The following is a 14,080-nucleotide window of genomic DNA, read 5'->3' on the forward strand; positions in this document are numbered from 1 at the left end:
TAAAGCTGTCAGCGAACAATGGCAGCAGTTGCATGATTGCCTCAGTTGGTGATGATGACAAGATGTTTGTGAGGGGGTAACCTCCTTGTCCCCCTTGCCTCTTGTTTCTCAGAGGTCTCCTCCAGCTCAAAATAGGGAAAAGAGATGGACAATACTGGGGAATTAGATCTATGTTCTCTGTTGGACTGAGTTGAGGTCCCTCAAAATTGCTGGTGGTACTTTGTCCAAGGATCCCAGTAAGGCCAATGAGGGAGATCATAAGGCATGGCAGGAGGAATCCAACGCTGGTCACCCCAAGTGTTGGAAGGCAGGGATCTGGTGTCCTGTCTCTGTTACATCTGCAGTGGGGAACATCATCATCTCCTGGAATAAATTGGAGATTCTTGAACAAAAGTTCAGAGTCTGAGTCAGAATGATCTTCCACATATTGTACTGGAGGTGACAACCCCTCCTCCTGGATAGATGAAGATGGAGAAGAAGTAGGTCTCCCAAAAACATGAGCAATCAGTGATCCAGACAGCCTCAGTACGGAGAGGTAGAGCCCTGAAAATCTGCATAAGAGAGGGATGAGACTTTGCCAGTGGGTTTCATAGGTATCTGCTGACAGCAGGGAAATGGTGAGACTGAGGAACCTTGGGTTCGATTCCAGGCTTTGGAAGGGAATGTGTTCCAGTGGGCACAGACTCTTTTGCCCATTTTCTCCCACAGCTTGACCCTTTCTGCCCTGTCCCAGACCGGCTAGAGTAGTCAGAAAGATGTTAAAATAACAACAAAAAGAGGGAGGATATGACTACTCATTTAGCACAGAATCAAGATGTTGAGAAGAAAATTAATCAAGCAACCAAAGGGCAGAGTACAAATTCTTGAGTTGCCTATACACCAATGCTAAGAACTTGATAGCAAACAAGAGGAACTGAAATTGCTCATCTATAGGCATAAATTCAATCTAATCAGTATTACTGAAACCTGATGGGATGATTCACACAACTGGAATGTTAAAATCCATGGTTATAAGATATTTAGGAAGGATCGAGTGGGCAAAAAGGGAGGGTGACTGGCACTTCATGTCAAAAATGGCATAAACTGTTCCTGAGTCACTGAAACTCAGAAGAAAGTGATCCTGAATGCTAACGGATCAATATTCTAACAGATAAAGCACAAGATGGGATATTAGTTGGTATCTGCTACAGACAACCAAATCACACTAGAGAATAGGATGACTGGTTCCTTATGCACCCATCTGTAATATGTCTGAAAAAAAGCTCTGATCATGTGGGACTTCACTTTGAGTGACATATGCTGGAGGTCTCATACTGCCAGTACTAAAACATCTTTGGAATTTCTAGATATCATAGATGACAATTTCCTAACTCAAAAAGTGTTGAATCCAACATGGGGGATTACATGTTAGACCCCATCTTAACAGATAAAGAGAAACTGATCACACAACTAGAAATTAATGGTAACTTAAGTACAGGTGACCACAACCTGATCACATTTATAATGCATAAACAGAGGTTAATACCTTTAGGGTACATTGCATTAAAAATGCAATTGTGTATGTGTTATTGTGGCATTGTATGTATCTTCTCTAGTAGGGAGGGAGGATGCTAATATACTTCCTTTGAAGCCATCCCACTGAAGAGCTATTAGTCCTGGGGGAATTGTGCATCATTACATGTGCACAGAATTCATGGCCCCCGCAGATTTATTTGCTTACCTGCAGAAAAATGAAAGGGAAGCAAAGGGAAGCCGCAAGAGTAGTCATGCGCCCACTCTGGCAGTACAGACAGGTCAATGTGGGCACCCAGAGCATCCGGTAGAGATGTAAATCACCACTTTGGGGAGGAGGGAAGGGCTGGGAAGTCATGTGGGGGGGGGGGGGAAGAAAGAGAGAGAGAGACAGAGACACTCTGTCCCTCTCGCTCACTATTGCGGCATGCTCGGCGTGGAGGGGCAGAGGTTTGGGGTATTTCTGAAGAGGTAGGCATGGGGCAGGCTCGGCTTCCTTAGGCAGAGGAGAATGTAGCGGCCTGCCTGCTTAGTGAATTGTTCCCATTGTTCTTAGTGAATTCCCCCAGGAGTATAAAACAGGTGTAAAATTTTAAGGCTTCTTTACATTGCCAGAGTGGTGTAAAGGAGCCTTATTGTAAAGGACAGTATGGCCTTATAAATGCTTACGGTGCTTTAGTGATTAGAATTGGTCTAAATTTTTGGACTGAAAAAATGTCCTATCAAAATGTACTCCATGAAGTGTTTTCTATTGACCTTTTTGGAGATGGTCAGTAGCCAGTATAAACTGTGAGTTTGAGTCCCCAGCCCTCAATTGTTCTTCAGTTGCCTATGATGAAACACTTAGCATATGGCTGCAATATTTGTTGACTAATAATTAGAAGTAAAGGGTCGATACTAGCTACATTATTATTAGACTGAAGAGGTTTGGTGATTTCTTCCAAAGCTCCTCACTCCCATTCTCCATCCATTGTATTGTAGTTTAAATAAATTACCAAAATAATTGAAACTAGCTGGATTATATCTCATTATTGAGAAAAAAATTGCGGAATTTTAAAATATTGAGTGCAGAATTTTTAATATTTTGGTGCAGAATTTTAATTTTTTTGGCAAAGAATTCCCCCAGGAGTAAGATATGCATATACTAGTTCAAACTGGATTCTCCAGGGACCAACAGACAAGGTAAGGGCTTTTGGATAAACAGCCTGGTTTTCAAACAGCTCAGGGCCTTCTCCCTGATCCAACAAACGGATAGGCAGGGACATGCAACTAGGGACATGCAACCTAGATGGAGCAACTATAAGGTGGATGCACAGAATCACTGTGCACTGTTCCTGGAGCGTAGATATCAGTGGTTCACAGTCATGCTGGAAAGGCATAACGAGTGGGGTCCCCCAGCAATCAATTCTGGGTCTGGTTCTGTTCAATATCTTCAACAATGATTTAGAGCAGGGGTTCTCAACCTTTTTCTTTTTGAGGTCCCCCAACATCCTATAAAAACTCCATGGCTGACCTGTGCCACAATAACTGGTTTTCTGTGTATAAAAAACAGGGCTGGCATTAGGGGGTAGTAAGTAGGGCAATTGCCTAGGGCTCCATGCCACAGGGTCCCCCATGAAGCTACGTTGCTCAGGCTTTGGCTTCAGCCCCGGGTGGTGGGGCTCAGGCCCTAGGCTTCAGCCCCATGCAGTGAGGCTTCGGCTTTCTACCCTGGGACCCAGGAAATGTAATGCTGGCCCTGCTTGGCAGCCCCCCGAAACCTGCTTGCTGCCTCCCAGGGAGCCCCAGACCCCTGGTTGAGAATCACTGATTTAGATAATGACAGAGAGTACACTTATAAAGTTTGCTGATGATACCAAGCTGGGAGGGGGTTGCCAGTGCTTTGAAGGATAGGATTAAAATTCAAAATGATCTGGACAAACTGGAGAAATGGTCTAATGAAATTCAGTAAGGACAAATGCAAAATACACTTTTAGGAAGGAACAATCAGTTTCACGCATGCAAAATGGAAAATTGCTGCCTAGGAAGATATATTGCAAAAAGGGATCTGGAAATCCTAGTGGATCACAAGCTAAATATGAATGAACAGTGGAACACTGTTGCAAAAAAAGCAAACATCATTGTTAGTGATGGTAATATAGTATTTAGGTCTGTTTATTAGCCTGAGGTAGAATCTGGGGTTTTGTTTGCCTGTTTGACTTTTATCAGAGGGGTAGCCGTGTTAGTCTGAATCTGTAAAAAGCAACAGAGGGTCCTGTGGCACCTTTGGGACTAACAGAAGTACTGGGAGCATAAGCTTTCGTGGGTAAGAACCTCACTTCTTCAGATGCAAGTAATGGAAATCTCCAGAGGCAGGTATATATCAGTATGGAGATAACGAGGTTAGTTCAATCAGGGAGGGTGAGGTGCTCTGCTAGCAGTTGAGGTGTGAACACCAAGGGAGGAGAAACTGTTTCTGTAGTTGGATAGCCATTCACAGTCTTTGTTTAATCCTGATCTGATGGTGTCAAATTTGCAAATGAATTGGAGCTCAGCAGTTTCTCTTTGGAGTCTGGTCCTGAAGTTTTTTTGCTGTAAGATGGCTACCTTTACATCTGCTATAGTGTGGCCAGGGAGGTTGAAGTGTTCTCCTACAGGTTTTTGTATATTGCCATTCCTGATATCTGACTTGTGTCCATTTATCCTCTTGCGTAGTGACTGTCCAGTTTGGCCAATGTACATAGCAGAGGGGCATTGCTGGCATATGATGGCATATATAACATTGGTGGACGTGCAGGTGAATGAGCCGGTGATGTTGTAGCTGATCTGGTTAGGTCCAGTGATGGTGTTGCTGGTGTAGATATGTGGGCAGAGTTGGCATCGAGGTTTGTTGCATGGGTTGGTACCTGAGTTAGAGTTGTTATGGTGCGGTGTGTGGTTGCTGGTGAGAATATGTTTAAGGTTGGCAGGTTGTCTGTGGGCGAGGACTGGCCTGCCTCCCAAGGTCTGTGAAAGTGAGGGATCATTGTCCAGGATGGGTTGTAGATCACTGATGATGCGTTGGAGAGGTTTAAGCTGAGGACTGTAGGTGATGGCCAGTGGAGTTCTGTTGGTTTCTCTTCTGGGCCTGTCTTGTAGCAGGAGGCTTCTGGGTACACGTCTGGCTCTGTTGATTTGTTTCTTTATTTCCTTGTGTGGGTATCGTAGTTTTGAGAATGCTTGGTGAAGATCTTGTAGGTGTTGGTCTCTATCTGAGGGGTTGGAGCAGATGCGATTGTACCTCAGTGCTTGGCTGTAGACGATGGATCGTGTGGTGTGACCGGGGTGAAAGCTGGAGGCATGAAGGTAGGCGTAGCGGTCGGTGGGTTTTCGGTATAGGGTGGTGTTAATGTGGCCATCGCTTATTTGTACGGTGGTGTCCAGGAAGTGGACCTCCCATGTAGATTGGTCCAGGCTGAGGTTGATGGTGGGGTGGAAGCTGTTGAAAGCATGGTGGAATTCTTCCAGGGTCTCCTTCCCATGGGTCCAGATGATGAAGATTGTCAGGAACCCCTAACAATCATTCTGGGATGTATTAGCAGGAGTGTTGTAAGCAAGATACGAGAAGTAATTCTTCCATTCTACTCCGTGCTGATTATGCCTCAACTAGAGTATAGTATCCAGTCCTGAGTGCCACATTTCAAGAAAAACCATGGACAAATTGGAGAAAGTCCAGAGAAGAGCAACAAAAATTATTAAAGGTCTAGAAAACATGACCTATGAGGGAAGATTGAAAAAAATGGGGTTTGTTTAGTCTGGAGAAGAGAAGACTGAGAGGAGACATGATAAATTTTCAAGTACATAAAAAGTTGTTACAAGGAGGAGGGAGAAAAATTGTTCTCCTTAACCTCTGAGGATAGGATAAGCAGCAATGGGCTTAAACTGCAGCAAGGGAGGTTTAGGTTGGACATTAGGAAAAACTTCCTGTCAGGGTGGTTAAGCACTGGAATAAATTGCCTAGGGAGGTTGTGGAATCTTGATCTCTGGAGATTTTTAAGAGCAGGTTAGAAAAATACCTGTCAGGGTAGTCTAGATCAGCGGTTCTCAAACTGTGGGTCAGGACCTCATTTTAATGGGACCATCAGGGCTGGTATTAGGACTTGCTGGGGCTCGGGGCTGAAGCCAAAGTGCGAGCCCTGTCGCCCAGGGCTGAAACTCTCAAGCTTTTCCACTCCCTATGGAGGCAGAGATTGGGCTTTGTCCCGCCTTGCGCTAGGGGATGGGGCTCAGGCTTCAGTCTCTCTTCCCAGGGTCATGTAGTAATATTTGTTGTCAAAAGGGGGGTCGTGGTGCAAGCAAGTTTGAGAAACCTTGGTCTAGATAATACTTTGTCCTGCCATGAGTGCAGGGAACTGGACTAGATGACCTCTCAAGGTTTTTTCCACGCCTACGATTCTACGTGTATATTACATATATCACACAAATCGTCAAGTGCAGTGGGATGAAAGATACTGTGAAAATGTTAAGGGAAGAGGGTTTTTTTTTTTTTTTTTTTAAGTTATAACATCTTACTGAAGTTATGTTTTTATAAAAATAAGACTGAATACACTTTCAAACAAAAATGCACAGAACTGAGTGAACTTCAGTGCTGAAACAGTATTTTATATCAGAGGGGTAGTCGTGTTTGTTGCTTTTTACAGATCCAGACTAAGAGTCCTGTGGCACCTTAAAGACTAACAGATGTATTGGAGCATAAGTTTTTGTGGGTGAATGCCCACTTCGTCAGACGCATTTTATATTTAATCATCATCCAAGAGGTTCAGTGTTTTCTTCTAATAGCAAACTTATTGCTATGTATATTTAATTCACCTAATGAGTTTAAATGGTTAGATTGTCAAAATCAAAAGGATCAGGTATATATTTTTAAAAATATAACATTTACCATGCTGACATTACCACAGTAAAAAGTATTCCTTCTGTTTGAATACTTATACTGGAAAATCAAGACTGGATTTCATTAGTAAAAAAAAATTCTGCATATTCTGTGTTTCATAATAGAAAACTTTTCCAGAAGTCATAACATTATTAACGGACCATTCTGCAATTGAGTCTTATTTCTCAACAGATCAAGAGTGTGTTCGAGACTTCATATAATCCTTACAGAATAATCCACTCTGGTTTTCAACAATGCACATCAATGGTTAATCCAAGAATTTGTTTGAGGGACTGGTAATAGGATAGAATTTTCCACCTCCATGACACTTACCAAGGTCAAAACATCATTGCCAGTTTTTAATGGACTGTTTCTCACATCAACATTGACAGTCCGGTTTACAGTTTAAGCACTGAAGCCAAAGTCTGAATGGGCATGGACACTTGTACTCAGTTGACTACCTTGTACTCCCTATGTGTTCTCTCGTCTAATTCTTTGATTGTAAGATGTTTGAGCAGGTAACATCTTTTTATGTGTTTGTACAGTGCCTTTCACAATGGGTTACTATCACAATACACAAATAATTCTTGTCCATAGAAGTGGTCATGCCAGAACAGGATTCATTACACTAGCAGGGTTGTATGGAGAAGCCTGCACTAACACTGCCCTTCTTTGGATAAAGAAAGGTTGTTGGTCTCCAGGGCTGTGAACGCAAGTACTAAATTCACCACCTCACAAAGAATGGAAAGTAATGCAAAAAATAAGTTGTCATCGTGTAAACTATGGTGGAATGGTCAGGACAGCTGAACACGCACAGAGATGTGAATGTTAATGTTATTTATAGTCTGTGGCACTAAAGCATTTTTTATTTACAGGTTTTATAAAATAAATGGAAAGCATCTATTAAAGAAGCAGTTAGCACCCCTGGAAAGAAACAAAGAAATGTTCTATTTGGAGACTGTTCCGCTAACGCAGCGCACATGAGTTGCTGCAAAATATTTTTCTTCCTTTGTTTATCACTAATTTCATCTGCTTGGAATCAGGACAGTAGAGCCTAACCCTCCCTACTCTTGCAAAAAGTGCCACATAACGAGCAAAAAAGTTAACACTGGCTTAAAAATGAACAGAATTTCCTCATTTTCAAAGAACACTAATAAAATTTAAGCGGGGAAATTAAGAATTTAGGAAAAAGTCTCTCTCAGCCACTTTCACACTGCCTACAACACTGTTAAAACACACCACTCTAAGGCTTTCACTTCCATCTTTAACAGATACCAAAAAGTAATATATACCCCACCTCTAAACTTGCACTCTAGCACAAAATGTTACAGCAACCTCGGTCACTTTTATATCATCAGCTCACCTTACATCATATATGCCACACATTTGGAAGTTGTTCTGCCTTAAGATTGCGGATGTCGCTGTTTACATTTTGTGCTATAATACAAGTTTGCACAAAATGGATTACTAGCAGAAACAAGTAGTAGTAAGATATCAAAGAAAAGTTAGAAATTTTCTCCCTTCACCAAAGCCGGTCAGTGTGGTTTCAAAACGTCACAAAACTTAAGACTTCACTCTAAACAAAAAGGGAGAAATTCACTTACACTCAGAGGGCTAATACAAGGCCCTCTATACCACTTTAGCCCTCCAGAAGGATTCAGGCAGATTAGACACATACAAGGGGTTCTACATCCAATAAATTCCAGAGGTTAGTTTAGCGCTGGTCCTGAATAGGGTTGTGTGGAGGGGGTTGAGTGTATTTAGGATGAGGAGGGCTGCTGAATCTGAGAATTCTGTGGCCCAAAAGCTGCTGTAAAAGGAGGAGTGGGGTTGATGAAGGAAGGGCAGCTGCATGGCCTACCTGTGGGTTTTGGTGTGTGAAATCTAAGCCTCTCAACACTGCTTAGTCTTCCACACAAAACCCAATTACAATGGTTTTACGTGGAAAGAAGTGAATTTCACCCTAAAGTAGCATCTGGTCAAGCTGCACTCAAGTGACAATTACACATATACCAACCTTGATTTTTTGGGCAGGGGGAGGGCGCACATTAGGAAATCTTCATTTCAGTTGTGATAGAAGACAACATATATTTATATTAAAAAAAGCCAACTTTTGGAAATTAGAGTGTGTGTCTATTATTAAGTTACCCCTAAGAACTCCAAAACTTTAACAAAGATCATAGAAGGAAAAAAACAGATACCTTTTAAAGCTGGCAGTTTTTGTAGTTCTCTGTTATTGCTAACATTAAACCTTGAAGAACTCTGCCGTTTTTCCTTCTTCAGTACAGTCTGTGGAGCAGGTACTTTGATTTTAGATAATTGTGCTGGGGGAGGAGCGCTGTTTGTTTTTTTGTTTGACACCTGTTTAAAAAAAAAAACACATTTAAATGTAGTTGAGCTTGTTAAACAGAACATTCTAAAACCAGAGTTAGGTTACAGACAAGTTTGATTTTGCTAAAAACAGAACAAAATTCTAATCAACTTATTCTATCTTACCTCTGACTGCATAGCCACTTACTTCCCTGCTCGTTCTTTCCAGTCAGTCAGTCAGTCTTGACTTCGTCACAGTTCTCCACAGATGTGGAATATCATTCTGTCACTTGTGTTACCTAACCTATTTGGAACTGTCTACTCCCCTCCCCCCACCCCATTTACAGACATTTCCATAGTGTATGTCTGTCACATTGCTTTTTTCCCCCCACCTTTGCCTGTCTTGTCTTTTTAGGGTATGTCTACACTGCAATGAAAGACCTGCAGTACTGCCACGGCTAGCCTGGGTCAGTTGATTTGGGCTCCCGGGCCTCAGGCTGCAGGGCTATAAAATTGCAGGTGGTGGGTCTCAGAGTCCAGCCAGAGCCTGAATGTCAACATAGCTATTTTTAGCCCTGCAGCCCGAGTCAGTGCTTTTGCCATCTTGAAGCCACTGCCACCAGTTGCACTACCTGTATACAGAAATCAAAGGATTTATTTGAACACTGCAAGTACCCCTCAGCATGCACAGGCAGGACTTAACTTCCTCCCAGTTTCCCACTTTCTCTCTCCATCTTCCCACCGCCCAACCAAGCCAACATAAAACAAGACAGTTTAGCATTAAGATAAAGATAGACAGCACCTACACCAACAGGTAGTGCCATCTACACTAATCATCATAATATGATACCAGAAGAGAACCCTTAATAAGGATATAATTTCTTTAAGAGTAAGGTAATTTTATGAGTATAACAAGAATTGATCTAGCTAGAGACATTACTGCAAACTTTTCAATGCTTTTTGAATTATCTGTACCGGAAAAAAAATTTTACACTGAAGTATACATGTCTGCAAATACAATTGACATGTCCTTTTGCTATTTCTTGTACTGTCAAGGACAAAATTGCTGAAAAAACACTGATTCCTGACTTTGACAAATAGTCAGACTAATACGGACTACAGCAGGAGTTAAAATGAGGTACATATGGTAGCCAGCAAAGTATGGTTTCATCTCAGCATGAAGTTACAGATGCAAGAAACCAGGTTCAGTTGCATTTTCACTGGACTACTGTTGTCCTAAATTTTAAGCAACTTTTTGTTCACCTCTTCACACTCTACAAAGCATAGCCTGCCCATCAATTCATTACTTTAGTGTTTTAGGTGTGTGGTGAGCAAGTCATGTAATCATTCACAGTCAGCAGCAACGAGAAAGCTGAACTGAACCCCGAGTGAATCCCTTCCTCTCTGGGCAACAACTCAGGGGTAATAACAATGCTTTCCCCTACATAAAACTACAGCACCCCCATGCATACATCATACGCCCCTTCTCTTTGGCAACATGATCATCCAACCATCGTGGTGCTCTCATCTGCACTGCAGTCTCTCTATGACACTCCACAGGGCAGGTGTCTTTCATGATTGTGATTCAATGGGAACCCCCAGCAAGACAGGAGCACTGTCCCCTTCAAATAGCAACTTCGACACGCTTGGAGTGTCAGACTGGAGACGGTACCAATAAGGAGAGAATTGACAGTTGGCTCTAGAGGAGGCACACCCGAAGACTCCACTGGAGCAGTGTTGCTTGGAGATGAGTGTCTTCTCAGTTGTTGATGTAATGACAGCAAACTTGTCCATTGGCAGTCTGGATTTTATATGAGACGGGACCGGAGGATGATTGTTGAAGGAACCCACCTTGGTCTAGCACCATAACTTCTACTGGATACACTTTCTTGTGGTGTGAAGGAAAGCAGAGTAGATAATCACAAGGAGGAATCCAGAACCTGATCCTGGTGTGTTGCAATTCCTTAGACAGGTTGGGATTATGGTTGAGGCATATTTTAAGACATCATCCCATGAGTAGCTTGGCTAACTCCTGTAATCAGGAATGGGATGAGATTTGAAGCAATGAGAAACCTTGCAAGACTTGTCAGCTAGTCACCTTTGATGATCTTTGTTACGGCATCTTTGGTTTTCTGTAGCACCCATTTGGCCTGACCATTTGCTTGGTGCAATGGTGACAGCTTTAATGAGATTGCTTTTGGAAAAGTCCTTGACCTCATCAGAGGTAAAAGCATTTCTCTTATTGGACACAATAGTATCTGGTAACACAAGTTAGAAATAGTTGACAAAACGCAGTGATCGTTGTACTACACATTTGTGATGAGATTAAGATCGCTTTGAGCCATTTCAAGGAAGAGTCAACTACGATCAGAAAGGTCTTTCCCTAAAAAGGACCCCGCAAAGTCAATATGGATTCTTGACCATGGTTTCTCGGTCACTTTCCAGGAAAAAAGTGAGGCTTTTGGTGGGTTATTTCGAGTAGGTTGGTATGTGTTACACTACAAAATAAGTTGACTTAAGTTAGGTGGACATACAGCCACCGCAGTAATTACTACAATGGTTCATGTCCAAAGAACGCCCTTTCTATCCATGGTTTGCGTCCTCCTCAGAAATGCTTCCACCAACTTAACTCTGTGGGGCATTCTGCAGCAAACAGCTGGAGCCCTGCTTCACCCTGGGGTCCCGCATGGGGCTGATGGCTATGGGCCCCAGCTGTCAGCCCCAGAGCAGGGGGACTCCACACGGGGCTGATAGCCAACAGGTGATGTAAGTAATGCAATGTCAACACAGACTCTGCACCACCCTAACTACAGTGACCTAAGCACTTCTCCTCTCACAGAGTTAAAGTTATTAGGTCAGTGTAGTGGACAACCTACATCGGCGGGAGCAACGTTGTAGTGTACATACTTACATATTTAAGTCAATGTAAGCTGCCTTATGTCAACCTAACTCTGTAGTTTAGACCAAGTCTCATTTACAATTATTTCTAGGTCAGCATCAATACCTGGCCACCAGACATAACTTCTGGCTAATGCTTTCATGTGCACAATTCCTTGATGTGCTGCATGTAAGATATCTAAGGTGACTCAGCAACCTCTTTCTGAAATAAAAACACAATGTCCCCGTAAGAGCCAACCTTTATGGGCATAAAGCCCATGTTGACAGTTTAAAAATGGTTTGAACTCTATGGGCAGTTTCCCAGCTGGCCACCTAGCCTCTCTATTCCCAATTGAGTCAGCCATAAGGAGTGGGTCAGGGAGGGATTCCAAAACTTCAGCTGGAGGTGGAATGGCACAATCCAGAATCTGTAGCAGCATTCGTCTCAGTACGTGAGTGTTAGTGATTGACTTTTAGTGTAGACAAGCATGTAGTCGGAAGCACTGAATACGACCCTCCACCGTTGCTTTCACAATGACATGACTGGAGGTGTTGACTTGTTATTGGAGACAATTCCTAGAGGTGGCTTGTGTTCAGTACGACTCTCAACCGCACAACTATAGATGTAATTGTGGAATTCCTTGACTGCAGCAATGATAGCAAGCACTTCTTGACAAGTTTGTGCATATTTTCTCTTGGCGGACCAGAAGGTTCTGAAATAGTAGGCGATAAGTGCCTCAGTTCCATCTGGCAAGGGATGGCCAATAACAGCTCCGATGTTATAAGGCGATGCATCACAGATAACAATCAACAGCCTTTATTAGTAATAGTGGACGAGAACAGAGTCGGACGTCAATAACTTCTTGATGTTCTTAAAGACTTCTGCATGCGGACAAGTCCATTTCTATGGAACTTCCTTGTCAAGAATGTAATGATGATGTTCAGCAACCGTTGCCTTTTTTGGAAGAAAACTGGTAGAAATTGAGCAACCCCACAAATGCTTGAAGTTCCTTCTGGAATTTGGATTGGGGCATCATGGATTGCCCATACTTTGTTTTCTGTCAGGTGGATACAAGATGGGATAATCTCTGCATTGATGGGATAATCCAAGAAGGTGACACTTGTAACTCCAATTTCACATTTTCCCTTCTTGATTCGAATGCCTGATTTCTCGAATCGGCACAAGACTTCTCAAAATTGCTCAGCAAGTTCATCCTCTGTTGATCTCATAGCAGGACTTCCATATGGTACAGCATCTGGAATTCTGGAAAGCAGAGTTTCCATGAAGTGTTGGAAAATTCTCGGTGCAACAGAAATGCCAAACTGGAGACACTTGTCTCAAAATGCTCCTCGATGAGTAATAGCCGTCTGCACATCAGCAGCATCTTTGTCAACAATCAGCTGGTGATATGCTTGGGTAAGGTTGAGTTTTCCAAAGACTTTTCCTCCAGCCAGAACACTGAGCAGTTGGTTAACATAAAGCACTGGGTAAAGGTGCTGTTTGAGTGCCTTGTTTGAAAGTGCACTTATCTCCACAGATTCGCATGTCACCATTCCGCTCGACTACATGTACAGTCACTAACCCATTTTGTAAGTGTAACTAACTCAAGTATTCCCTGTAGATCTAGCTCAGCATCAATCTTCAGACATAGGGGAAAAGGTACATTCCGGACCTTCATGTTGATCAGCACAACTGCTGAATCCAAGTGGAGCAACACTTGTGGTCCTTGTGAACTCCCAATTCTTCCATTAACAATAGAGGGAATTTGTTGACTATCTGTTTTAGTTGTTGTTTGTTGATGGTATGGATGCTGATTCTCAATAGTGTGAGCCAGTTCCTGCAAAAGAGGCTTTCACACTGACATTTTGGGGCAATGAGAGGCAATCTTGCATAGAAAAGTTGTAGCAAACATTTACTTTACAGCTTCCGATGAGGTTAACTTTTTGTCCATTGTAGTCTCCAAAGCTGCACGACAGACTTGCTAACATGGGAGTATGAGAGGGGAAAAAAGACAAGGTGTCTTCATTGACAGTTGACACTCCAGAGCCTGAGTGGACTTCCATTTCGTACTCATAACCATTAATGAACACTGTTGCAAACATTTCAGAACCTCCAGATTCTTTGTTGTTCAGAATATGGTAAAGCTTCTTGACATCATTGAAGGAAGTGTTGAGTTTGGTTGACACTGGAGGATGAGAATGCTTGTCACAATCCTTTTGCTTCACACTGTTGACCTTGATTGGCAGACTCACTCCATGTGACCTTTCTTTTTGTAGAATCGGCACTCCGCATCTTTGAACCTACATGCAGAGCACTTATGCTGTCCTCTGCAGTCTAAACAGATCTTCCAACAATTAATCTTGTCTGACAACATTGTGCTTGAGTTCCTTTGGTACTGCTGAGTTTGTCAATGACAATCGTCTGATTGTGACAGTGTTCATGTTGTTTGTCGCAACAAAAATTTCCTAAGTGTGCAATGATGCTGTTTC

At 42.6% G+C, this 14,080-nt stretch overlaps 1 protein-coding gene across 2 annotated transcripts in view; it reads right to left on the reverse strand.

Moving 5' to 3' along the window:
• PPP2R5C (protein phosphatase 2 regulatory subunit B'gamma) overlaps positions 1-14,080 on the reverse strand; it is a 182,818-nt gene that overhangs the window by 144,012 nt on the left and 24,726 nt on the right. Inside the window, exons 1-2 of one of the 2 annotated variants that reach the window (XM_034767955.1) lie at positions 8,900-8,918; positions 8,605-8,764 (exon numbers count right to left, since the gene is read on the reverse strand). In XM_034767955.1, coding sequence (XP_034623846.1) covers positions 8,605-8,764; positions 8,900-8,911 — 172 coding nt within the window. In that variant the 5' untranslated portion in view covers positions 8,912-8,918. Of the gene's footprint in view, positions 1-8,604; positions 8,765-8,899; positions 8,919-14,080 lie in introns of those variants that run through there. The other variant, XM_034767954.1, reaches the window with a different exon arrangement.

This window comes from Trachemys scripta, chromosome 4 (genome assembly GCF_013100865.1).
Source record: "Trachemys scripta elegans isolate TJP31775 chromosome 4, CAS_Tse_1.0, whole genome shotgun sequence".
NCBI lineage: Eukaryota > Metazoa > Chordata > Testudines > Emydidae > Trachemys > Trachemys scripta.